This window comes from Nuphar pumila, chromosome 15 (assembly GCF_984573655.1).
Source record: "Nuphar pumila chromosome 15, dmNupPumi1.hap1.1, whole genome shotgun sequence".
Lineage (NCBI taxonomy): Eukaryota > Viridiplantae > Streptophyta > Magnoliopsida > Nymphaeales > Nymphaeaceae > Nuphar > Nuphar pumila.
Genome location: NC_143263.1, coordinates 38,164,197 through 38,189,059, shown reverse-complemented (window position 1 = coordinate 38,189,059; position 24,863 = coordinate 38,164,197). Strand labels below are relative to the sequence as shown.

The 24,863-nt window shown below is 39.3% G+C and overlaps 1 protein-coding gene across 1 annotated transcript; it reads left to right on the top strand.

Moving 5' to 3' along the window:
- Positions 1-691: 691 nt before the first annotated feature.
- Positions 692-8,054, top strand: LOC149815168 (pleiotropic drug resistance protein 1-like). The gene is made up of 24 exons (XM_089989896.1): positions 692-1,038; positions 1,146-1,266; positions 1,356-1,444; positions 1,521-1,605; positions 1,704-1,863; positions 1,945-2,021; positions 2,392-2,445; positions 2,528-2,618; positions 2,737-3,038; positions 3,179-3,460; positions 3,558-3,874; positions 4,068-4,228; positions 4,352-4,455; positions 4,536-4,692; positions 4,780-4,896; positions 4,998-5,113; positions 5,220-5,552; positions 5,658-5,948; positions 6,155-6,238; positions 6,319-6,452; positions 6,622-6,849; positions 6,934-7,105; positions 7,220-7,474; positions 7,559-8,054. The coding sequence occupies exons 1-24, from the start codon at positions 707-709 to the stop codon at positions 7,832-7,834; spliced, it is 4,338 nt and encodes a 1,445-aa protein (XP_089846022.1). The 5' UTR covers positions 692-706; the 3' UTR covers positions 7,835-8,054.
- The last annotated feature ends 16,809 nt before the right edge of the window (positions 8,055-24,863 follow it).

Genomic DNA, 24,863 nt, shown 5'->3' with positions numbered 1-24,863 from the left:
AGGCTTCGCCTGGGGCCTCAACTTCTCTTGAGCCACCCCAGATTTGAATATGCCAGATCCTATGTGGAGGTTGATCCAGATCTTGCTGGGTCTATGTAACACCCAATTTGATCTAAGCGGATCCATGTATTGTTATCTCGTATCAACATGAATCCAACCAGGGTACTGCAACAAACGTCGCAGATTCTGTACTTGGGGTTGGGGATGAGACCATTGGGACCCGCAATGTGATTCGTTGTCCAGGCTAATCAAGTCAATATTGGACCAGGATCCAATCTTAGAATGGACTTAATCCAAGTTACCACGTTGAGAGAGAGAGATTTTCCAAAGTCACGAGCCTGTTGGCTTCCGCCACCTTCTGGTAAATCTTTCTCTAGAAGGGGGAGGGTGTAACCTGCTTCGCTCTAGAAGGGCTATAAGCATTCAAAAGTCACGAGCCTGTTGGCTTCCGCCACCTTCTGGGAAATCTCTCTCTCTCTCCACCAATATAAGAAGGGGAGGACAGCCATCTTCTCCTTAGGCACCACCCAAGATTTCATCATCTCTCTCTCCACCAATATAAGTGGAGGACAGCCCTCTTCTGCCACCCAAGATTTCATCATATCTAAGTTGATCTTTGGATCTGTGTGTCCCAAGTTTTTTCATTCTTCATATTGAGATTTAGTTTGTGGGTGTTGGATATTGGAGCTCCTAGTGGCCTGGAGAAATGGAGACAGGGAGTGATATTTACAGAGTTGGGAGTCTTAGAGCAATGGGGTCATCTACTGTGTGGAGGAACAGTGGTAGTGATGCCTTCTCCAAGTCTTCCAGAGATGAGGATGATGAGGAAGCGCTCAGGTGGGCAGCCCTCGAGAAGCTGCCCACCTATGACAGGATCAGGAAGGGGATACTCAGTGAACATCAAGGTGGTGGGCTCACAGAAGTGGATGTCCTCAAGTTTGGGCTTGAGGAGAGGCAGAATTTGCTGAACAGGCTCGTCAGAGTTGCAGACGAAGACAACGAGAAGTTCCTTGTCAAGCTCAAAGACCGAATCGATCGGTAATTCGTGAGATTACTTCAAGATGGATGTTTTCATATCACAAATTAGTCCTTCATGTCCTGGATTTTAATGGGTGTTTTTGCTTCTTAATGCTGTGGGGTTTTAGAGTTGGAATTGATATGCCAAAGATCGAAGTTCGGTTCGAGAATTTGAATGTTGATGCAGAAGTTTATGTTGGTAGCAGAGGACTGCCCACTTTGCTGAATTCTGTTGTCAATGTGCTAGAGGTAATTATAAATTTTCACCAATCTATATAGATGAGAAGGGACAAATTCGACTTAATGACTTACGAATTTTCTGAATTTTGCATGGAAAGAGTTCCTTGAACTTCCTCCATATTCTTCCAAAGAAGAAGAATCTGTTGTCCGTTCTTCATAATGTCAATGGAATCATAAGACCTGAAAGGTAAAGAATAAACCAATCTACTTTTCCCTAAAAGTTTTTGGTGTCAGAATTACACTTGCTAGCTTATAATTTGCAGGATGACGCTGGTTTTAGGCCCGCCAAGTTCTGGGAAGACCACTTTGTTGTTAGCTCTGGCAGGAAAGCTCGATTCAAGTTTGAAGGTACTGACACAACCATCCAGTTCTTCATTTCATAGCAAATTAGATGGTAAAACTTGTTTCAGAATTGATGGTTGTCCATTTTTTTTTTGAAACATTAGATGTCTGGAAGAATAACATATAACGGACATGGTTTGGAAGAGTTTGTTCCTCAGAGAACCTCTGCATATATTAGCCAGCATGATCTCCATATCGGAGAAATGACGGTCAGGGAATCCTTAGCTTTCTCTGCTAGATGCCAAGGAGTTGGTTCACGTTATGGTATGTAAAGTTTAAGTTAATATATTAACACATAAAGCTTTATGCATTTCTTTTGTGTTAATTTCATTTCCTTTGAGGCAGCTATGTTGGAAGAGTTGTCTAGAAGGGAAAAGGAGGCCAATATTAAACCAGATCCTGATCTTGATATCTTCATGAAGGTAGGATGCATAGACAATGTACTTCCCTCCATTTTTATTTACATTTATGTTTTTGACAAGCAGGGTTCATGTTACTTTTCCGATCTGTGTTTCTTTTTCATATTGGTCTCTCTGCATTTTGTATTCCCATCTAAATCATGTTTAAATTTCTCATTCCCGAAGTTTTTTTTGGCTGCTTTGCTCTTCTATATTTGTCAGGATTGATGCTTGCTTCACAGAAGCATCATGCATCATTCTATATCTCAGCTCAAATTTAATCACCAAAAAACTAAAAACATTCATGTGCAACTCATAAACGGAGATAATACAAAAAGCTGGAATCTGTAATGAGGCTTAGATTTTCACGGTTTCAACTTTCAACCTGTTGTAGGCTGCATCACTGGAAGGACAGAAGGCCAATGTAGTGACAGACTATATGCTAAAGGTAGGTGTCAATAATGATTTTCCGTATTATCCCAAGATTAACTATATTTCTCGATTTTCAGTAACATCGTTTATAACACCAGATACTAGGTCTAGATGTGTGTGCTGACACCATGGTTGGAAACGAAATATTCAGAGGAATTTCTGGGGGACAAAAGAAGCGTGTAACAACAGGTAGAAAGAATAGGCCTAATTTAAGATACACTGGAGGTGTATATGATTATCTAAGTAATTTCCTTTTCAAGCAAGCAATGTCAGTTACAATGGTAGCTCATTCATGATTTTTTTCCAGGAGAGATGGTGGTTGGACCATCGAGAGCCCTATTCATGGATGAGATTTCAACTGGTTTAGATAGCTCCACTACTTACAGAATTGTGAATTCCATCAGACAATATGTTCATATTCTTGGTGGCACAGCTGCTATTTCCTTGCTGCAGCCAGCACCAGAGACCTATGATTTGTTCGATGACATCATTCTTCTATCTGATGGGCACATCATATACCACGGTCCTCGTGAGCATATACTTGAGTTCTTTGAATCTATGGGCTTCAAGTGTCCTGAGAGAAAAGGTGTTGCAGATTTTCTACAAGAAGTAAGCTCTACCAAGATTCCATGATTGACAGTCTATTCCATTTCCTGTAACTGAAAAATATAAATATATCTCATTTTGTTGAATATTTGCATGTGTATATATGTAACATTCTGATGAGGTAATCTACTATAATTTACTAGGTAACATCCCGTAATGATCAGAGGCAGTACTGGATGCACAATGAGGAAACTTACAGATTTGTACCTGTGAAAGAATTTGCAGAGGCATTTCGTTCATTTTACATTGGACAGAGACTAGATGCTGAACTTCGTGTACCATTTGACAAGAGCAAGAGCCATCCTGCTGCATTAACAACTTCCAAGTATGGTGTTAGCAAGAAGGAGCTGTTAAAAGCATCCTTCTCAAGGGAAGTATTGCTAATGAAGAGGAATTCTTTTGTCTATATTTTCAAAATGACGCAGGTGAGCAGTGATAGATGCCTGCTCCCAATTCTGAAGAATATTTTAACGATCTTTCATGAGTTGCTCAATCGTTTTATATATTTTAATCTTGTTACAGCTTACAGTCGTCGGCTTTATCACAATGACACTCTTTCTACGTACTGAGATGCACCGGAACACTGTGAATGATGGAGCAATTTATCTGGGTGCTCTGTTTTTTGCACTAGTCTTACTTATGTTCAATGGCTTTGCTGAGCTTTCTATGACAATTGCAAGACTGCCTGTTTTTTATAAGCAAAGAGACTTGCGTTTCTATCCAGCATGGGCGTATTCACTCCCTGCATGGATTGCTAACGTTCCTGTATCAATTGTTGAGGCTGCTGTATGGGTGTTTTTGACTTACTATGTGGTGGGTTATGATCCAAATGCTGGCAGGTGAGGCATTAATTTCATTTTGAAGATTATTTATATCCCTGATTAAATCATGGCCTCTTTCACATTTTCTGCATAAACAAGAGAATATTGTATGAACAAGAAATAATAATCTATTGCTTCCCTTAGTTGGAATCTAATGCAATTCAAATACAAAATGTTCTAACATGAGCACCCTCCCATGCTGTAACTACAGGATGTTCAGGCAATATCTTCTGCTTCTATCAATTAACCAAATGGCATCTGGTCTTTTCCGTTTAATTGCTTCCTTGGGCCGTGACCTGATTATTTCAAATACGTTTGGATCCTTCGCAATGCTTGTGATTATCGTTCTTGGTGGTTTCATACTCTCCAAGGGTAAGGCTACCATATGGTTGTTTTCTTTCTTTCCTTTTCTTATAGATGCATCCTTCTTTATTAAGATGTAAGCATTTTCTTAAAAATTATAGTTATTTAGTGAATCTTATTCATTTGCAACAGATGATATTAAGAAATGGTGGATCTGGGGCTACTGGATTTCACCACTTATGTATGGGCAGAATGCCATTTCTGTGAATGAATTCCTTGGGAATAGTTGGCGACGAGTAAGTCTTTGATCCTATGCTGAAGCATATCATGGCTGCATTGAGAATTGCATTTCATCTTCAACCGATTTGATTTGTAGGTTCTACCGAATTCAAATGTGTCACTGGGCGTGTCAGTCTTGGAAGCACGTGGAATGTTTCATCAAGGATACTGGTATTGGATCGGAGTTGGTGCACTCTTTGGATACACTTTACTCTTCAATGGACTGTTTACCGTCGCTCTTGCTTATCTCAAACGTAAGTTCCAGTTTTAATTTCTGTCATGGGATACATGGCCTTAATGTTACTTATCAGGCTGGCCCCACGATGGCTGTGTGCATGCAGCTTTTGGAAAATCACAAGGAGTTATATCCGAAGAAGCATTAAAGGGGAAACAAGCTAATTTGACTGGAGAAAATGTAAATTTGGAACTATCCTCAAGAGCAAGGAACATCCCTGAAGGTAATCGGACTTTGATCAATCCCAAGCGTTTATTCTTAATTGGCAGCAAATCACTGTGCTTTCTATGAATAGTTGATAAAATATGAAACTGTCTACTCCAGCTCAACCAGAATATATTACTGAATCTGTTCATAGCCAAAAGAAAGGAATGGTCCTTCCATTTACACCTCTATCCATCACCTTTGATGACATCAGATACTCAGTAGACATGCCACAGGTAAAGCTAAATTTTCTGAAAACACTATGTGATCTGGGTGCATTCTTTTCTTTTTTCAAATTTTTAATATCAGAACTGTCTTTTAAGTGAAATCTGAAATCTGTAGGAAATGAAATCTCAAGGTGTTATGGAGGACAAGTTAGAGCTTTTAAAGTGTGTAAGTGGGTGTTTCAAACCTGGAGTATTAACAGCCTTGATGGGTGTAAGTGGAGCTGGCAAGACTACATTAATGGATGTGTTAGCAGGAAGAAAAACTGGTGGATATATCACAGGAAGCATCAAAATATCAGGTTATCTAAAGAAACAGGAAACATTTGCTCGTATTTCTGGCTACTGTGAGCAGAATGACATCCATTCTCCCCATGTTACCGTATATGAATCCCTTGTCTACTCAGCATGGCTTCGTTTACCTCCTGAAGTTGACTCTGCTACAAGAAAGGTTAGAACTGACAATTGTCAAGCGTATCATGAATGATCTTCATTTCTTGTAGTATCCATCTGGAAAATGTGCTTCCTATCTTACTGCAAAGATCAATGTGTGCAGCTATTCGTTGAGGAGGTTATGGAACTTGTGGAACTGACATCATTGAGGGGATCCATTGTGGGGTTACCTGGTGTAAATGGACTCTCAACCGAGCAACGCAAACGGTTGACAATTGCAGTGGAGCTTGTTGCTAATCCCTCCATAATATTCATGGATGAACCGACCTCTGGACTTGATGCCAGAGCTGCAGCAATTGTGATGAGAACAGTAAGAAACACAGTTGACACAGGAAGAACTGTGGTGTGTACAATTCATCAACCCAGTATCGACATATTTGAAGCATTTGATGAGGTAAGACACAGTCATACATCTCTGTAGATGCATAAAAGTGCATAACTTTTATCAATGGACAATGCATGCCTTGTTAACAATGATATGAAATCATTATGTTAAGAAATTAGCCAAACTGCGCACATTCAAGTAGTTGCATATTAGTTGTGAGTTCTTGGAGGCCGACCCTCTTCCCTACTTGAAGTAACTTCTCTTATGAATTTCAGCTATTCCTAATGAAGCGAGGTGGAGAGGAAATATATGTAGGTCCATTGGGCCAGCATTCATGTCACCTAATTGAATACTTTGAGGTGAGGCATACTAATTTAGTGCTCAAAATTTGTTCCTTCTTCTTTGTGCCAAAGATAAATCAAGTTGTGGTTTCTTCTAGGGAATTGATGGAGTTAGCAAGATAAAAGAAAGGTACAATCCAGCAACATGGATGCTGGAAGTGACAACAGAAGCACAAGAAAACATTCTTGGTGTAGACTTTGCTGAGATATACAGAAACTCTAATCTGTATCAGTGAGTATACTCTTACTTATATGCTTCGTATTATGTCTGTCTATGACATGGATTAGTTTGCTGTGAATCAGAATAGTCAAGTTGGAAGTAACATAAGGCATTATGTTCATGATTTAAGCATATGGCTTGTACAAAACATCCATAAAATTTCATATTGTGATTTCTGCAGGAGAAACAGAGCACTGATAAATGAACTGAGTTCACCTCCACCTGGGTCTAAAGATCTCTACTTCCCAACAAAGTACTCGCAGTCCTTCATCACTCAGTGTTTAGCATGCCTATGGAAACAGCACTGGTCTTACTGGCGTAACCCTCCATACACAGCTATACGGTTCTTCTTCACAACCATCATAGCCTTGATGTTTGGGGCTATATTTTGGGACCTTGGCATGAAAAGGTATTACGAAATTGATTCAATGTATTTCATGTAATAAAGTTCTTAAACTAGAGTATATATATCTGATTTTTGTATTCTTCACAGGAGTAAGCAGCAGGATCTGATCAATGCGATGGGCTCGATGTATACCGCCGTTCTATTCATTGGTATAAACAATGGATCATCTGTTCAACCAGTTGTAGCCATTGAAAGAACTGTCTTCTATAGGGAGAGGGCTGCTGGAATGTTTTCAGCACTGCCATATGCTTTTGCACAGGTAAACTGCTGTCTTTTAATTCATAAGACTCCCTATATTAGTCATATTTACTAACAATAAGTACATATTGTCTCTGTATTTCCACAGCTAATAAACATTGGAATGTATTTGCAGGCTGCTATTGAAATACCATATGTTTTCGCTCAAAGTCTGGTCTATGGGGTTATAGTATATGCAATGATAGGATTTGAATGGACTGCTGCCAAGTTTTTCTGGTACCTATTCTTCATGTTCTTCACACTCCTGTATTTCACCTACTATGGGATGATGGCAGTTGCAATGACTCCCAATCATCACATCGCATCCATTGTGTCTTCTGCATTTTATGCAATTTGGAACCTCTTTTCTGGCTTCCTCATCCCACGTCCGGTATGTGATCATCTGCACCTCTGTTTATTCTGTTAGATATTTTTCAGAATGGTGTTGCTAAATTACCCGTTCTATGCTTTTCAGTCAATGCCAGTGTGGTGGAGATGGTACTATTGGGCATGCCCTATTGCCTGGACCTTGTATGGGCTAGTCGCTTCACAGTTTGGTGATGTAAAGACTAATCTAGAAGTGCTCACCTCCACAACCACCACCATGACAGTGGAGGAATTCATAAGGTCTCATTTTGGGTTCCGTCATGACTTCTTGGGTGTGGTGTCAGTAGTGGTTGTAGGATTCTCCTTGCTGTTTGCATTTGTCTTTGCCTTCTCAGTTAAGGTTTTCAACTTTGAGAGAAGATAACAGCCCTTGGAATATTGAATCAATTTGAAATAATTGTAAGATGGATTGATTCAGTAATGGAAGAAGAGGTAGTGGGCTGAAGGAGATCATATCTAGTTATATCAGCAACTGTAGGAGTAAATTCTATCCCTTTTGTTGACATTGATTTGTATAGTGACTTCCTACTGCAAATATACTTTGTCGCAGTTTGGAGATTGCATGATGCTTTTTGTACAGCTCTTGAGCTACCAATTTTTATTTGGATTTGTAATACTGGCTGTTGGTTTGATAATGAGAATGCTATTTGAATGTTGTAATATACAGGCCATTCAGAACTTCAGATTGTCATCTGGACAATGCTGTTGGGTCACAAAGAGTGTTTTCCACTCATGAACCAATATACATCTATTCCAGAACAATATACATTAAGACTAGAATTAACTCTATAAGACCACTATGACCAACCATTTGGAGGGTAGCTTAACTGCACATGAATTTGAGCTTTTAAAACTAACTAATAATGTGCCTGTGCATTACACACACACACAGAGAGAGAGAGAGAGAGAGAGAGAGAGAGAGAGAGAGAGAGAGAGAGAGAGAGAGAGAGAGAGAGAGAGAGTTCATGCACAAGGATTTCACATTGATTCCATAACTTGAAGAAACATGGACATAGTGTTATATAAGTATGTGATATTCAAACCTTCACGCGATACAATTGTAATAAAATCAAGCGAAAAGTAAACCACATTGTGCACAAGTACAAGTCCTACAAGAGACAATACAAATGTCAAAAGCAATTCAAAAGCATACAAGTGCATACAGTGGCTACAAATAGCCTAAATGTGCACAAGCAAGTCCATAAAGAGACAATGGACAAGCCAATCAATGGCAAATACACGAGGCACCAATTGTAACTCCCTGAAAGATTTTGAAGCCTTGAAAAACACGTGAAAGTTTAAAACTATTCTTTTATATTTAAAATCATCAGCGAAAATATTTTCAATCAAGGTTTCAAAGCCTCGGGTGGGTTACATTTCACTTAAAACTATTATACTGAATTCGAAAGAGGATAACATGACACAAATAAAATACTTTCATTCAAAAGAACATTGTCTAATTTAAAATATTACAAAACCAATATAATGTCATGTGTTTGAATTTAGTGTCCGGGAAAGAAAAATAATTAGCTCGATGGACAGAGCTGCAGCATCCTGCATCTGCTCCGCATTGTATTCTTTACTTGCAATAATAATCTACCTATAAAAAGGGTCAGACCTGTGATAGTCTAGTAAGTACATACATCAATTCCAAGTAACTTATAATATTAGAACATATTCAAATGACACATTTTAGGTCTACTTATGCAACTCAGATGTTACAATTCATTCATAGTTAGAACTAGAGCTATTCACAAAAAGGTAAGACCAAAACACTGAAAAGAACATACTTAATTGTTTCATATTGTAATGGCATCTTTTTATCTCATACTGTGTGATTCAGAGGTCTTATTTCGATATTTATCCACCCTGGTACGTGGGGTGGCAGAATATTGCATACAGTCGAAACATCTGGGGTATATTATTTTCAAGTATTTTAACCTGGGTGCCTGACTGAGCAGACCCAAAGCAGGCGGTCTGTGATCGAAAGAAGTCATCGATAAGGCAAAATAGAAAATATGATGCATCCTGTACTACTGAAATAGTTGGGGATCTATCACCTAAGACACGTGGATAGCCCCGGCCTTCAAAGACCTACGAGTGAGTGGAGACCACTAAGACGCCTCACTCCAAAAAATTATAACAAAATCACTCAAGGTTGTACCATTTACCTTCTCCAAGGTAAAGATCAAAACAGAATGGGCCACATGGGTTATCTTTATTAAAAGGATCATTATTTTATGTATCTTATTCTTTGTAGGTCAAAATGAGGTTCAATAACCTCAGTATCTATTTTTAGGGTGATAACCAAAGTCCTGTATATATGACTCAATCAGTAATTACTCTATATACACAAGCACTTCGCCAGTGAGACGGATCCGAAAAACTTAGGTTTGTGTATAAGCATGTTTTACCTATCGGATAGTGCTTTATTTTGTACTTCAAGGGTTCGTATTGATATTCATAATGTACAAGCGTGCATTGATGTCTTACAATACAATATTAGTTATAAACCATACTCAGAATGTACAAGTTTGTATTGACGTCTTACATTACAATAACATTCATAAACCATAATCAGAATATACAAGCATGTCTTGGCATCTTACAGTATAATGACAGTTATAAGTCATACTCAGAATGTACAAGCGTGTATTGACGTCTTATAGTATAATGACAGTCATAAGCTATACTCAGAATGTACATGCGTGTCTTGACGTCTTACAGTACAATGTCAGTGAAACACCATTGTGCTCTTAGGGCACCAAAAAGGTTCTTTGGCCTCTTCTGGGTCACAAGTGTTTATTTTATACAAAACATCATCTTGCACATAAAGCGATGCATGCGAATATCATTTTTATATGTAAATTGATGCATGCAAATCAAATATCAATTTGCACATAAAGCGATGCATGCGAATATCGTAATTTGATGCATGCGATAAACAAATTTTTTATGCGTAGCAAAACATATGTGAAACCAGTTTTTTTACGAAAAACGATGCATGTAATAAACAATTACTTTATGCATAGCAAAACACAAGCAAAACTGGGGTTTTCACAGAAAATGATGCAAGTGATAAACATTTACTTTATGCATAGCAAAACACATGCAAAACTAGTGTTTTTACAAAAAATGATGCATATGATAAACAATTATTTTATGTGTAGCGAAACACATGCAAAACCAAGGTTTTAACAAAAAATGATGCATGTGATAAAAAATTACTCTATGCGTAGCAAAACACATGCAATATCAAAATATCATCGAAAAGCAATGCATGCAAATAAAATATTATTTTATGCATAATGAACACGTGATATGAAAATATACATTTCTCGTAACATAAGGCATATGATTTACATGCGATATTAAAATATGAATTACTCAAAATATGAGGCATGTGAAATAAAACATGATTTAATCGTAGCGAATTCATGTGAAACTATTAAAACATAATTCACTTGTAAATGAGCACATGCGACAATAATATATATTTTAATCGTAGACTAACACATGCACCAAAAGAATATATATCAATATAAAAGTTATGAGCATTTGGTATACGTAACTACCTCATAGATCGTGATGAAAGAGAGAAATTTTCTTAAAATATCTCGGGAGAATTTTCCTCTAAGATAAATCTTCGACGATCCTTAAGTGTATCCAGTCGAACAGAGGTGCTGCGACGTGTGAGTGCAACGAGACCGAATCGAATCGAGGAGCTTGAGTGAGGAGTCGACTCACGTGAACTGGTGATCAACTAACCGGATTGAGGAGGTGTCGGCTCAAACTAAACCAAATTGAGGCGGTGAGGGTCATAGTCTAACCGAACAGCTCAAGGAACCAGTTTGCAAGGGGAAGCGGAGAACTGGGTACTCAAGGAACCGGGTGAGCAGGGAACCAGATCGCTAGGGTTGAACCGGGTCAGGTTGGTCTAGCTAGGGTACTGGGTCAGGTGGAGACGGTGTAGCGAGACCAGACCAGGCTGAGCTGGGCTCGGGTAGCTAGCTAGGTCAGGTGCAGGCAGACCCGAACTAGTGAAGGCCTAGGTGGAAACAGACGCAAGAGGGGACCGGGCTCAACTGAGTTGGGCGCAGGGGCGTAGCTAGGATTCATCTGAGGGGGGGGGCAAACAGGGGTGTAGCAAAAAAAAATTTATTTGTGTGATAGTCGGGGGTTCGGGGGCAGCGGCCCCGAAAAAATTTTTTTTTTGAGATAAAATAAAAATGGCTACAATTATTAATAAAAATCTATTTCATATGGACAAATCAAACTATTTGCTGCAGTTAGGGCTGGGCTAAAAAATGGATAAAAATCTATTTCATATGGAATCAGGGCAGGGCTAGGACTAAGCTTTTAAAAAAAAAAAAAAAAAATTAACTGTTTGGGGAGGCAGCCCAGTCCTGTCCCCCCCTAGCTACGCCCCTGGTTGGGCGGACGGTGGTGTGGTCGGCCCAGGGGCAAGTGGGCCGGCTAGGCGTAGGTGGTCTGAGAGGACGCTCAGGCCGAATCTAGTGAGGACTGAGCCGAGCAGAATGGAAGCTCGAACAACCCGAGCTGGCAGTGGCCTGGGCTTGGTGGCGGCCTGGGCTCAGATGAAACCGCAGGTGGATGGGGCAGCAGAATCGAAAGGTGGACTGGGTATAGCATGCAGGTCAGTTAAAACCGAGCAGGGGGTATTGCAAAGTGACAAAGGGAGGCGATTCCGGTGGCAATGTAGGGTGGAGCTGAATGGGAGGAAGGCTCTGCGGCAGCCGTGAAGGATGCAGGCCAGAGCAGCTGGGTGGTGGAGGAGATGACAACAATGGTGGGAGTGATGGTGGTAAAGTGGGTGGTGTTAAGGAAGGTGGAGAGTGGCAAGGGGAGGCATAACAACAAAGAAGCTAGGGTGTCAACGTGAGAGTGCAAGGTGAGAGAGAGAGAGAGAGAGAGAGAGAGAGAGAGAGAGAGAGAGAGAGAGAGAGAGAGAGAGAGAGAGAGAGAGAGAGAGAGAGAGAGAACTCAACCAGGGATGAAACGAGAGGGGGAAAGATCCTTTACATATGGCCGGGAGGAGAGGGTTGTGTATGTTCGCCCCCGATGATTCACTGAATCCCACGTCCGTGTTCGGGGGATCGAATGAGCGCCACGTATTCATGCACATGGGGCTCTGTTTTCGTCGCGAAATTTTTCCCCCGTCTTCCCTTCCTTGCGGAAGAGAGAGAGGGGAAACGCTTTCGCGCTTCAAACTTTGACCGGATTTTGGAAATTGTTTTGAAATTACTCGCCTCCGTTTTAAAAATTGCGGGAAAATCCATGGGATGGGGCTCGACCTGTCGGTACGAGGTTCGACCGTTCCTGCCGCCTTTAACAGAGGTAATCGAATCAAGGACCAAAACTATGCTTGACTTAGCGAAATTATCAAAGTTATGTTCTATCCTAAATGCACAGAGAATTCAGGCATGTGCTATGAGATTTTGGAAAATGCCAGTTGGAAAACATGATGTATGCTTAGAAAAACATTTGGAGTTGGAAAGAATCTCTCAGGAAAAAGGTCAATTTCTCAGAAAACTCAGATAAAAAAGGGGTTTTTGAAAACATGAGAAAGCTTATAAAGATGTGGAAAAATCAGAAATAGTTGAAAATCTTGGGAAAATGGAAGTGATTCTTGAGAAAAGATGAACCTTTTGAAAAGGAAAACACTTCTTAGGAAAACTTGGACTTTGAGAGTTTTCTTAGGAAAATGATGGAAAATTTATAGGAAAACTCATTGGAAAAGGAAATTCAAAACTTGGGGAATCGAAATCCTGGGAATTTTACCTTTTGAAATACTTGGAAATCGATTTTGGATCTTGAAGAAAGATTGGAAAACTCTTTTGAATATCTTAAGAAAATATCATTTTCCTGGGAAAACTATGGAAAAACTTGTCTTTGGAAAACCGATTTTGAAAAATCCTTAGAATTTCTTGAGAAATCGATTTCTTGAGAATGAAGTTTTCTTGAGAAAATCTTGAGAAAATCAATGATTTCATGATGCAAATGACATGAGTGAATGAATGCACTTTGAGAAGATTTTCTGAGGAATTGGTTGGAAAATGTGCATTAAGTCCAAATAAATCTTTTACATATTCTGACTGTGGCCATGAATATGTTCAGAACTTAGTTGATTTGATGCACATGATTTTGAAAACTTCAGAAATATGATGTGCATTTTAAGATAGCCTAAGAGTGTAGGCTCAATGTGACTAGTAGAAAGATGACAGATCTGGGTCTCGTCCATATTCCGACTAGGGCCATAAATATGGATCCCACCGAGTCCGTCAACTCCCTAAGAGTTGGTGCACGTGCCATTCGTGAACATCCATAGTGCTTTTGAAATAAGATGTATGCATCACATAAGCAGGATATTTGCATAAATTCAAACTATATGATATGCATCCTAGTCTAAGCAGAAAATTAACTCTCTTATTCCAAAATTTACATTATTACATCACTAAATAAAGGAAGTAAAAGAAATTTGCAGACTTCAGCTCCTTCTTTTGAATGTCCCTGCCAAACTTGAAATAAGGTTAGCTCAAATATGTGGGTTTTTCCAAAATTTTCCAATAATATTATGAAATTATTGGATTTAATTGGATATAAACCCTATGATCATGCTTCCTTGATATTTGAAATGATGAAAATGCAAGAAATTCGGTAGAAAATAGTTTGAAATTCGAAATGGTGGTCAAAATGACCAAAATACCCCTAAAATCAAAGTGATACCTTTAAAATCAGGGTTTTTGAAGGAAATTTTGATAAAATTGAGATTTTGAAATTCAAATTGAATCAAATGATGATAAAATGCAGTAAGAGATATGATGACATGCTGCTAGACACATTAAGACTGTAAAATCAGAATTTGGTATTTTGCAATTTATCAAAAATAATGATTTTCGCTTGTTTTTCGCTTAGATCCGGGTCCTGCGGGACCCTGTTTTGGTATTATGGATGATCCGAACCTCAAATGGATTCCAAATTGCACCAAATTCGGTATGAAGCATCTAAACACTTTGATAAACAACCTAGAATGCTAAAAATCACAAAATGATATGATTTAAATGCTAAAATTCAAGGAAAGTCCTAAAAATGATGGATTTTGCCTATGGATCCGAACCAAATGCAATGCTTAACATGATAATGCAAGATTTACACCATGAAAACTTCTGATATTTTGCAGACTGCTAAAAGACTCAAAAGGGAACATTTTTGGTTTTTATAGCCTCGGGATTTGAGCCATGGTGAGTTCAATAAAAGAGATTTAGTTCTGACAGAGGTAAAAATCACACTAATCTGATGAAAAATGCTAAAGAAATACAAAACGGCCATGGAAATTTATGAAATTAATCAGAGTTATGCACGACACCTACATGAACAACTTTCATGTTTACGACTTCGGCATTTGATCAACGGAAACATATATAAAAATATAACTATTCCTGCCTAAACTAACAGAACATACAGATGTAGCAAAACAGAGAACTAACAAGAAAAATCCGAAGCAGGGGACAACACTGTTTTAAAAATTACAGTATTTAAGATGCAAACATAAGACATCTTGGACACAACTTTCACCTTTTACAGTTTTGGATTTGGAGCAACAAACAAAGAGAAACCACAGCCCTAAGTCGATCCAAGATCTCAGAGGCCCAAATTAGGCTCTGACACGTGTCCCAAACTCTCGGATTTTTGTCAGATATAAAAAAAATCAGAAAAATCTGAAAACATCATATTAAAAACTAGACATTCTCCCAAATTCATAACATTTTTTGAATCGAAAATCGGATCTTCCCTGAGGGATATCTTGATTTTACAAGTCGGCAAATGATTTTAAAAACGCATCCCGGGTGACAAAACCCGACTTGTCATTTTGAATGTTTACCACAGTAAACAAATTCAAATGGCTCCGAATTTTTGGCAAAATTTTAGGGACACCTAAGGGCGCATTCCGTGATTTTTTTGGGATTTTTAATAAAAAACAAATGCATGAAATGACGTGTGGACTGACTGACAAAAACAGAGACCTACTGAAAATGAGCAGAATTGAAATAAATGCTAAATTAATCCTAATTAATTCATGAAATGTACTAAATGAATGAAATAAAATGCAAATTAAATCTAGCTAACTACATGCATGTTAAAATCATCAAGGAAGTATAATTATGTATTTTTATATATGTCATTTTATGAGAATAGCTCAATCCATCCCTCGGATGAGCTCTTTCTTCAAACGACAACACGAATCAAACCAAAAGAATTATCATAGTGAAATCAATAGGAATGGAAGCTTACCTTGTGTTCTCCAGCGGTTTTGGAACTCCCAAAATGAGTGGCTACCTTGATAATGGGCTCCAGAGAGGCGTGAATCCAGAGGAAACCAAGAAAGAATGAAAATGGAATTCTGAAGTTCAATTCTCAAACAGGGCTCTCAGAGTGAAAATGCTAAATCCAAAAGAAGCTCTCTTAGGCTGGGCATGGGGCCTTGTATTTATAGAGATTTTTGGAAAATTTTGAAATTCAAAGAAGCTTAATCTGAGCCCTCCATGTGGCGCCATCTCAGAGGGTGTTGTCTTGGAGTTTGAAATTTAAATTCTGCTTTATTCTGGAAGGAGGAGAGACTTCCATGTGGCGCCATCTCAGAGCATCCACATTGCCATGTGTCAGAAGGTAGGAGCAGAGGAAGCAGAAGACGCCACCTCAGAGGGGTTTGAATTCTACTTTTTCTGATGAAAGGAGAGACTGACATGTGGCGCCATCTCAGAGCATCTTCATTGACATGTGTCAGAAGGAAAGGCAGAGGATTCAGATGGTGCCACCTCTGAGAGAGTTTGAAATTTAAATTTCTGCTTTTTCTAGAGGAAAGGAGAGACTGCCATGTGGCACCACCTCAGGGTGGCTCCTACAATGACATGTGGCAAGAGGGAGGAAAAGGGACACGTGGCACCATCTCACACAAAATAGAAAAGGTGAAGTTCAGGATTTGCGCCACCTTAGACTGGAGTTTGAACATTTGAATTCTAGCTTTCTCTGAAGGAGGCAGAAAGTGACATGTGTCACTTGCTTTTTCTGAAGAAAGCAGAGAGAGACACGTGTCCCTTGCTTTTTCTGAGAAGAGCAGAGGGTGACATGTGTCACTTGCTTTTTCTGAGAAAAGCAGGGAGTGACATGTGTCTTCTACTTTTTCTAAAGGAAGCTGGAGATGACATGTGTCATCTACTTTTCTGAGAAAAATAGGAGGGAGACATGTGTCCTCTGCTTTTTCTGAAAGGAGCAGAGATTGACACGTGTCGCTTGCTTTTCCTGAGGAAAGGAGTGACATGTGTCACCTGCAGGAGACATAATTCAAATGGTGCCACCTCAGGGGAGACAAGTTCTACTTTTTCTGAACAGGACAACACATGACACGTGGCATCTCATGGTGACCTTGGAATGACACTTGGCGCAGGATGGATACTGACACATGGCAGACATGTGGCGGCTTCTTAAGGTAGCCCCACACTGACACTTGGCAGAAGAGGGAGGGTGACATGTGGCACCGACTCTAGGTGAACCCTATGCTGACACATGGCAAGTAAATGGAAGGAGAGAGAAATGACAAGTGGCGCCAATCCAGAGGACAAGGCTCCTATATTTTTGGGTTTTTCAAAATTCAAATTTTTAAAAGAAAAGCTTGTGTGACACCACCTCAGTGTGGGTCCCACATTGCTTCTTTATTGAAATAAGGATAAAACCACAACTTCTTTTTGGAATTTTCATAAAATCTGAACTAATTGGTAAAACAGGAATTTTTGGAAAGAGTTGGCCCTTGTAGGGCAATTTTGTAAAAAGAGGATAGTTGAAATAGCTGACAAAAGGCAAAATCTGAGTTGAAATTTATTGAAAATTATCCAGATTGTTTTCTTGAGGAAATCTTTTGAAATTCAGGGCCCTGGGGGTAATATGGGAAGAATTGATAACCTTGAAGACCCAGGGTTTTGAAATCAATTTTGAAAAGAGTTAAAATTCTAATCTGGATTGAAAATTTTGAAATCAAGAGTTCTGGACCTCGAAATGACATGCTGTGCAGTGCAGTGATTTGAAATGCTCATGCAATGATATGCAATGTCATGTCTTATGCAATGCAACCTTGAACCAAGACTTGGAGATGTCTGTCTCCTGTCAGGAGTAAAATTTTAAACATCTGAGATAAAAAAATAGAGAAATTTTGAGAGTTTCAGATGAAATTTGGACTTTTGCAAGGTTTCGGCTCAGAAAATGACCATTTTGCCCTCCGGCGATTTCAAAGGTTGAATGATGATGTTTGGTGGAAATGTTGGGGAGGTGAGTGAAAATTTGGGGTGTTTACAGATGCCCCTCTTTGCTGCTAAGCCGGCCCATGGCCGAGCTTAGTGGCAAAGAAAACACACCAAATTTGGGCTATAAAAAAATGTCCGAGTCAGAAGGATATGACTGAGTGTGAAGAAATTAGCCCGAGGAAGATGGTAGATATAAAGCGAAGAATAAAGAGGAAAGATTTGCTCTATGAGAGCGAAGTTCAGGTTTATGCCCTTGACCTGGATGGGACAAAAATACCTCGCATGGAACGAAGCTCAGGTTTGAACCCTTGACCTGATTGGGGAATGAAATATCTCATTGAAATGAGATTCAGGTTTGTACCCTTAACCTGATCGGGCGGAAGATGAAATACCTCTTCAAAGGAGGCTCAGGTTTGTACCCTTATCCTGATCGGGCGGAAAATGAAATACCTCTTTGATTGAGGCTCAGGTTTATACCCTTATCCTGATTGGGTATAAAATGGAATACCTCATCAAAGAAGGCTTAGGTTTGTACCCTTATCCTGATCGGGCGGAAAATGAATGGAATCCTCGAAGAAAGAGACCATGATGGAACCTTTGGATTTTGCACAGTAAATCCGACAGGTTTTTTTGCAAAAGGAAGGAAAATGGGGTCCCTAAAGCTTGAAAAGGGATTGATCTTGGGCGTCTCATTGTTGAGACTAAAATCAGCTTTTGAAATTGCCTTTTGCGGGAAATGATTGGTGGTTTGACCTCGAACCGAAATGGGACTGTCTATGGTGGGACAGTGGGGACACAGGGAAGTGTGCAAATCTGAGAGTTCATGCTCTCAAAGAAGGGAAGGAATCAAGTCCTTAAGAGGGATTTAAAATTGGTGTCTGGATGTATCAAAGACGGATATCAAGCTCTCACTTCACGTCAGGATAGCTAGAAAATATTGTCAAAATATTGAGAATTTTGTTGTTGATTCCAAGTTTTTGAAAATGTTGCACATGGCTGCAAAGATATTCTTTCTTTTCTACCCAAAGCATTACCTCCAAACAGGGTTCACTTCGTAGAATCGAGATTTGAAACCCAAATTGCTCGCAATTGACCTTCTTCAAGGAAGTTATCAATTTCCTTGATATGAACAAGAAAGAGAATTTGATATTATGAAAGCAATTGATGAAAGAGTATTGATAATAAAATTTCACAAGATTAAAGAGGATTCTTGATAAATCTGGCAGCTTGATATCCTGAGAGCTTCTCTCTTGATAATCTTTCTGCACTCTTTTGGCTCTCTGGGTTTTTGCTACACTCTCCTTCATTTTGGAGATATTTTGACTTTTTTTTTCTCTTTCTTTTTCCTCTCTTGCTCTCTTTTGGAAGGGTACGTCACAAACTCCTTCATCTTGGAGATGTTTTGATCCTTCTTGGACGATGGGTTTGGAGATCTTTGGATGATAGCTGAAATTAAATATCTTTTAGGGATTGTCGAGAGGTTCATCGCATCTTCCTTCATCTCGACAGTGCTTTGGACTTTCCCTGGAAGGACCCGTCACAAACTCCGTCATCTTGGAGATGTTTCGAATCTTCTTTGGCCCCAGGGGTCTACTCGCCTAATTCGCCTTCATCTTGACGACAGGTGAGAGCTCCCTTTTACGGATATTTAATTGCAGCTTAGGTGATTTTGAGGAAACGGGGCTTGGGTAAACGCTCTCTTTTCTAGCGCTCAGGATATTTCCACTGCCTTGTCTTTACAAGAATAAACCTTAAAGATGCGCCATTGACTGTGATCAATATCGATCATCTACGGCTTTTCAATAACATTGAATCTTCTTTTCTGGCCATATCGAGGATTTATCCTTCATCCTTTTGGTTGGTCAAATAGAAAGAATTTGAAGATTGAATCTCTTTTCGCAAAAGCTTCACTCTTTTGAAAGTAATGCTGAAGGTAAACTGAGGTAAAGATTTATGCAATAAAATTTTGAAATCAACAATTGATTGACAAATTGACAAAATTTTCTTGAAATCCTTGATGAAAGAGAGCACATGAGGTCCAGCTTAACGCATCCGTGACGAAAATTTTCCTCTCTTTTCCTCAAAAGAGGTGACTATCAGTTCACTGGGAACAATATCAGTTCAATTAAGAACGACCATCGGTTCGCTGCAAACAATATCAGTTCAATTAAGAACGCCCATCGGTTTGCTAGGAACAATATCAGTTCAATTAAGAACAACCATCGGTGGGAATAATATCAGTTCAATTAAGAACGACTATCAGTTCGCTTGGAATACTATCAATTCAATGAAGACCGACTATCAGTTTGCTTGGAATACTATCAGTTCAATGAAGAACGACTATCAGTTCGATGAAGAACGACTATCAGTTCACTTGGAACACTATCAGTTCGATGAAGAACGACTATCAGTTCGCTTGGAATACTATCAGTTCAATGAAGAACGACTATCAGTTCACTGGGAACAATATCAGTTCAATGAAGAACGACTATCAGTTCACTTGGAACAATATCAGTTCACTTGGAACACTATCAGTTCAATGAAGAACGACTATCAGTTCGCTTGGAATACTATCAGTTCAATGAAGAACGACTATCAGTTCACTTGGAACACTATCAGTTCGATGAAGAACGACTATCAGTTCACTTGAAACACTATCAGTTCGATGAAGAACGACTATCAGTTCACTTGAACACTATCAGTTTGGTTGGAACACTATCAGTTCGATGAAGAACAACTATCAGCTCGTTTGGAACGACTATCAGTTCGCTTGGAACGACTATCAGTTCGCTTGGAACACTATGAGTTCAGTGAAGAACGACTATCAGTTCGTTAGGAACACTATCAGTTCAATAAAGAACGACTATCAGTTCGTTTGGAACACTATCAGTTCAATGAAGAACAAGGACCATTATAGAGAGTTGAATCGCTTCTATGAATGGTTTCAGGATTATCCCCTTATCTTGAACGGGGATATGAATAAAAATTGGAAAATCATGGAAAATGATTCAGGTTTATCCCTTAACCTGAAGGGGAATGGAATTGGGTGCATAGTCAATGCAAATGCAATGCACATGCACATGAAATGCAAATGAAGTGCAAATGAATGCAAATGAGTGCATATATATGCAAAATGAGAGAATGGTTTATCCTGCCTGCATACAGGATGTTTTGAGGTAAAAATAAATTTTCCAAAAAAATGCCCAGTGTAACTAGGGAGAAAATTTTGAATAAAAGAAGGATAATTGATGAATAAGGCGACAAGCTTCTTGACTGATAGATGTCCTCAAGATATTCTTCACAAGAGAGACATTATGAAAAGGAAGAGGAAGTAAATAAGACGACACCAAGCTATTGAAAAAAATTTGATGACTTTATTGATGCTTTAAAATCAAGGAAAGAGAATGGGATTACATTATTCTTTTGAAAAAGCAGGATGGGAAATGGGAAATTGTTGGCATTGTCATCTTCTTGAATGATTGTAGAAAAAATCTTTGTCAGGATGACTAGTCCTCCTTTTCATCTTCAACGAGGAGCTTCTTGTCAATGCAGTCTTGAACAATGTTCTTAAGGACGAAGCAATTTTCTGTATCATGCCCTACTGCTCGATGAAACTTGCAAAATTGTTCTTTGAATCTGCCCATAATTGCTGGAGAATCAGCAGCTTTAGGCAACCGGACAAGGTCTTTCTCAAGCATATACTCGAGGATACTCTCGAGTGTCTGATCCAGAGGGGTGAATTCTCGATCAGTTCTCCAGTCCTTGCGCTTTGATTTTTCCTGATCTTTCTTTTGATGCCGAGGGCTGGATTGGAGAGGTTTATCACTGTTGATGTCCTTTCCTCTTTGCTTTTTGATTCTCTCCAAACTATGATCATTCTTGTTGCCTTTGCTATTATTGAAAGATTTAGCCGCAAAAGTGAAGTGAGCCTTCTTCTTTTGTTCACCTTGAGAGTTATTCTTGGAAAATGTGAAGCCTTCATAGACTCCATTCTCCACACTCAACTCGAGCCATTCTGCTCGTTCAATGAGTTCAACGAAAGATTTAGATGGTGAGGTAGAAATTAATCCTCTCAGAGGTTGCAAAAAATTATTGAGGATCAATGATAAAGCATGTCTTTCTGATATAGGATCCCTCATTTTGTTGCAGGTCTCTCTCCATCTGCGAATGAAGTCCCTTGCCTCTTCATTTTCATTCTGCCTTAGGTTGCAGAGATGGCTCAATGTTGGGAGCGCTTCAGTATTGAACAAGAATCGTTCACCGAACAAATTCACGACTTTGTCGAACTCTTTCAGTTCTATAGGATTGACATGTTCCGCGTACCATTTGGCCGCGACTCCTTCCAGGCTGCGGGGAAAGCATAAGAACAATGCTCTGTTGTCTCTCTTGAACCTAGAGCATTCAACGAAGAACATGGCGAGATGGGCTTTTGGGTCGCCAGAACCATCGAACTTGATGAATTTTCGGGGAAGATTCTCCAGATCATCATCCCCTTCTAAACCGTCGTAGAAGTCCTCGCTGGTGAAGACTTTCTTGCCCTTGTCGCGGGCTTGCAGATCCTTGACCACTCTGGCCATTTCCCTGAATTGTGCTTGCAGGGGCTCTTCTGCGACCTGACTTTTTGATTTGTGACTCCTCCTTTGGCCACATTTCTGAAATGCCGGAGGCACCTCATATTCTTCATCGGTATCATCTTCGTCTGAAGTATCTTGAACATTCTCCTCAGAGGACTTGGTTGACCTCTTGGCCACACGATCCCTAATTTTCTGACTGAATGGATTTTTGTCTGAGCTGGTGCCAGCCTGCTCACTCATCATCCTCTTTATCATTTTCTGAAACATTGCGTACATCTGAGGGTCGATACTGTCATCTTCTGGTTGCTCTTGGTCTTTGTCTGACCTTGGCGAATTCATCTCTCATTCTGATGTTGATGAGTAGATGATACGCTGAATTGGTGCGGTCTTCTTTCCTGACCTTGTCTGAACCATCAAATGCTGTGAAGGCTTTCTTGTATTCTCTCTCTTTCTCTGCAGGACTCTGCAGGGCAAAGATAGGATCAAATTTTGAGGATTTTTTTTTTTGGATTTTGGAAGGAAATATTGAAGAAAATATGGTAGACCATTGGAAGATTATCCCATTACTAGGGAGTGAGTCGTCATAAGGATTATGACAATTGTGTTGTCATTCTTTATAAGAGAAATAAACAACAGAAAATGTGCCTTGTTACCTACGCGAGGTCGTCAACCACGAGTAAAACACCATTTTTGAAGGAAAGAGATATCTCTTAAAAAAACAATCCGCAAATGAATTTAGAATAAGGAGAAGGCAGGTGGGTAAACAATTTTCACCGCAATAAATCAAGGTATTCAAGAAGAAAATAAGATGGAGAATTTGGCAAATAGACAAAATGATTGAAATCCAAGGAAAGAAAATATATGATTTTGAAAAATTGCAGGCAGGATACAAATGCAGCTGGAAATTCGAGATCCAGTAGAACGGGAGAATGAAAAATCACCTGGAGTTTTGAAAGAAATTGAATATTTGGGAAAAACCATCCAGGGTTTTAGAAAATAAAGGAAAATATGGATATTTGGAAAGATATTTTTGAAAAAAATATGAGAGAAATAAAAGTAGCATACAAACTCACATCCTGCATAAACATTTATGCACATTCAGCACTCCCTAAAAAGCTGACTCTAGATGCATCATTTTGAAAACAGCTGTAGGAGCTTAATCCTAACTCTAAGTTCAGATCATCTTTGTCCAATCCAGTTATGCCGATATACCCGAATCGAAATCCGAGGTACGTGGCATAGAGTTTCAACTCCGGTTCTAAGGTAAGGTTTTCCAACATCCTTGAGCGCCTACCGATATACTTCGGACTGTGGCCCGCGGTACGTGGTAGGGGGTGTTAACCCAAATAGTTGGCCCAGTTGTGAGGCTCTGTCCCGAACTATGGTTCTGGAAGAGAGCCCAGCAACGTGAAGACCGGGTAATGATAGGTAATGGGGGTTTTGAAAAAAATGATCACATGCAAGAAATAGAAGGCTCTAAGTCCTAGAGAGATAGATTTTGAAAACTTTGAAGAAGCACACATTGTTAGCATTCAGATCCTAAATTGAGGAGAGTTGTATTTAGACCTAAGTCTATGTGAGCATGAAAATATCTCCTCAATCTGGTCCTACCAAACCATGCCTAAGCTATATGCAGTCAATGTCAGCTAGGTCATAATCTAGGCTCCTAGGTTCACATGATATTGAAAGTAAAAGCTGACATTTTGTGAATACAATTTTGATAATTGAACTAAGTCAAGCATAATTTAGGTCAGACAAGGACAGGTCCCATCACGGTCGCCAAACCTGTTTTCGTCGCGAAATTTTTCCCCCGTCTTCCCTTCCTTGCGGAAGAGAGAGAGGGGAAACACTTTCGCGCTTCAAACTTTGACCGGATTTTGGAAATTGTTTTGAAATTACTCGCCTCCGTTTTAAAAATTGCGGGAAAATCCATGGGATGGGGCTCGACCTGTCGGTACGAGGTTCGACCGTTCCTGCCGCCTTTAACAGGGGTAATCGAATCAAGGACCAAAACTATGCTTGACTTAGCGAAATTATCAAAGTTATGTTCTATCCTAAATGCACAGAGAATTCAGGCATGTGCTATGAGATTTTGGAAAATGCCAGTTGGAAAACATGATGTATGCTTAGAAAAACATTTGGAGTTGGAAAGAATCTCTCAGGAAAAAGGTCAATTTCTCAGAAAACTCAAATAAAAAAGGGGTTTTTGAAAACATGAGAAAGCTTATAAAGATGTGGAAAAATCAGAAATAGTTGAAAATCTTGGGAAAATGGAAGTGATTCTTGAGAAAAGATGAACCTTTTGAAAAGGAAAACACTTCTTAGGAAAACTTGGACTTTGAGAGTTTTCTTAGGAAAATAATGGAAAATTTATAGGAAAACTCATTGGAGAAGGAAATTCAAAACTTGGGGAATCGAAATCCTGGGAATTTTACCTTTTGAAATACTTGGAAATCGATTTTGGATCTTGAAGAAAGATTGGAAAACTCTTTTGAATATCTTA